The 636-nt window shown below is 44.7% G+C and overlaps 1 protein-coding gene across 1 annotated transcript in view; it reads left to right on the forward strand.

Moving 5' to 3' along the window:
• LOC104816484 (phospholipid-transporting ATPase 1) overlaps positions 1-636 on the forward strand; it is a 5,182-nt gene that overhangs the window by 3,671 nt on the left and 875 nt on the right. The window contains exons 4-6 of the mRNA XM_010545334.2: positions 1-122; positions 231-450; positions 551-636. The exon at positions 551-636 is cut by the window's right edge and continues 364 nt beyond it. Coding sequence (XP_010543636.1) covers positions 1-122; positions 231-450; positions 551-636 — 428 coding nt within the window. The remainder of the gene's footprint in view (positions 123-230; positions 451-550) is intronic.

Here is a 636-nt window from a genome sequence, read left to right on the forward strand (position 1 = left end):
CTTCCGATTGGCAAGCAAATGTTCCGTGATTCTCTGCTGCCGAGTTGCTCCTTTCCAGAAAGCGGGTATTGTTGCGCTCGTGAAGAACAGAACTGCTGACATGACGCTTGCCATTGGCGATGGTAAATAGCTTCACTCTTTATTCAAAGATTCAGATTATATGACCCTTCTGCATCACTGCTTTGTTTCTCATTCTCGCGATTAACAGAATCTTTCTGGATGATTGATAGGCGCAAATGATGTCTCCATGATCCAAATGGCTGATGTCGGGGTAGGAATCAGCGGCCAAGAAGGGCGTCAAGCCGTGATGGCATCAGATTTCTCAATCGGACAGTTCAGATTCTTGGTTCCGCTATTACTCGTTCACGGGCACTGGAATTACCAAAGGATGAGTTACATGATACTATACAACTTCTACAGAAACGCGATTTTCGTTCTTGTTTTGTTTTGGTGAGTAGCAATTTCAGTTGAATACTCTGTCTTTTCACTCTTGGAACTTCTTGCCCTCGGGACATTACCCGTCTAAAACCTCCCACCCGTCTTCTTGCAGGTACGTTATATTCGCTTGCTACACTCTCACAACTGCCATTAACGAATGGAGCAGTGTATTGTACTCTGTCATATACACGTCTTTCC

This window comes from Tarenaya hassleriana, unplaced genomic scaffold (genome assembly GCF_000463585.1).
Source record: "Tarenaya hassleriana unplaced genomic scaffold, ASM46358v1 Cleome25, whole genome shotgun sequence".
Classification (NCBI taxonomy): Eukaryota; Viridiplantae; Streptophyta; class Magnoliopsida; order Brassicales; family Cleomaceae; genus Tarenaya; species Tarenaya hassleriana.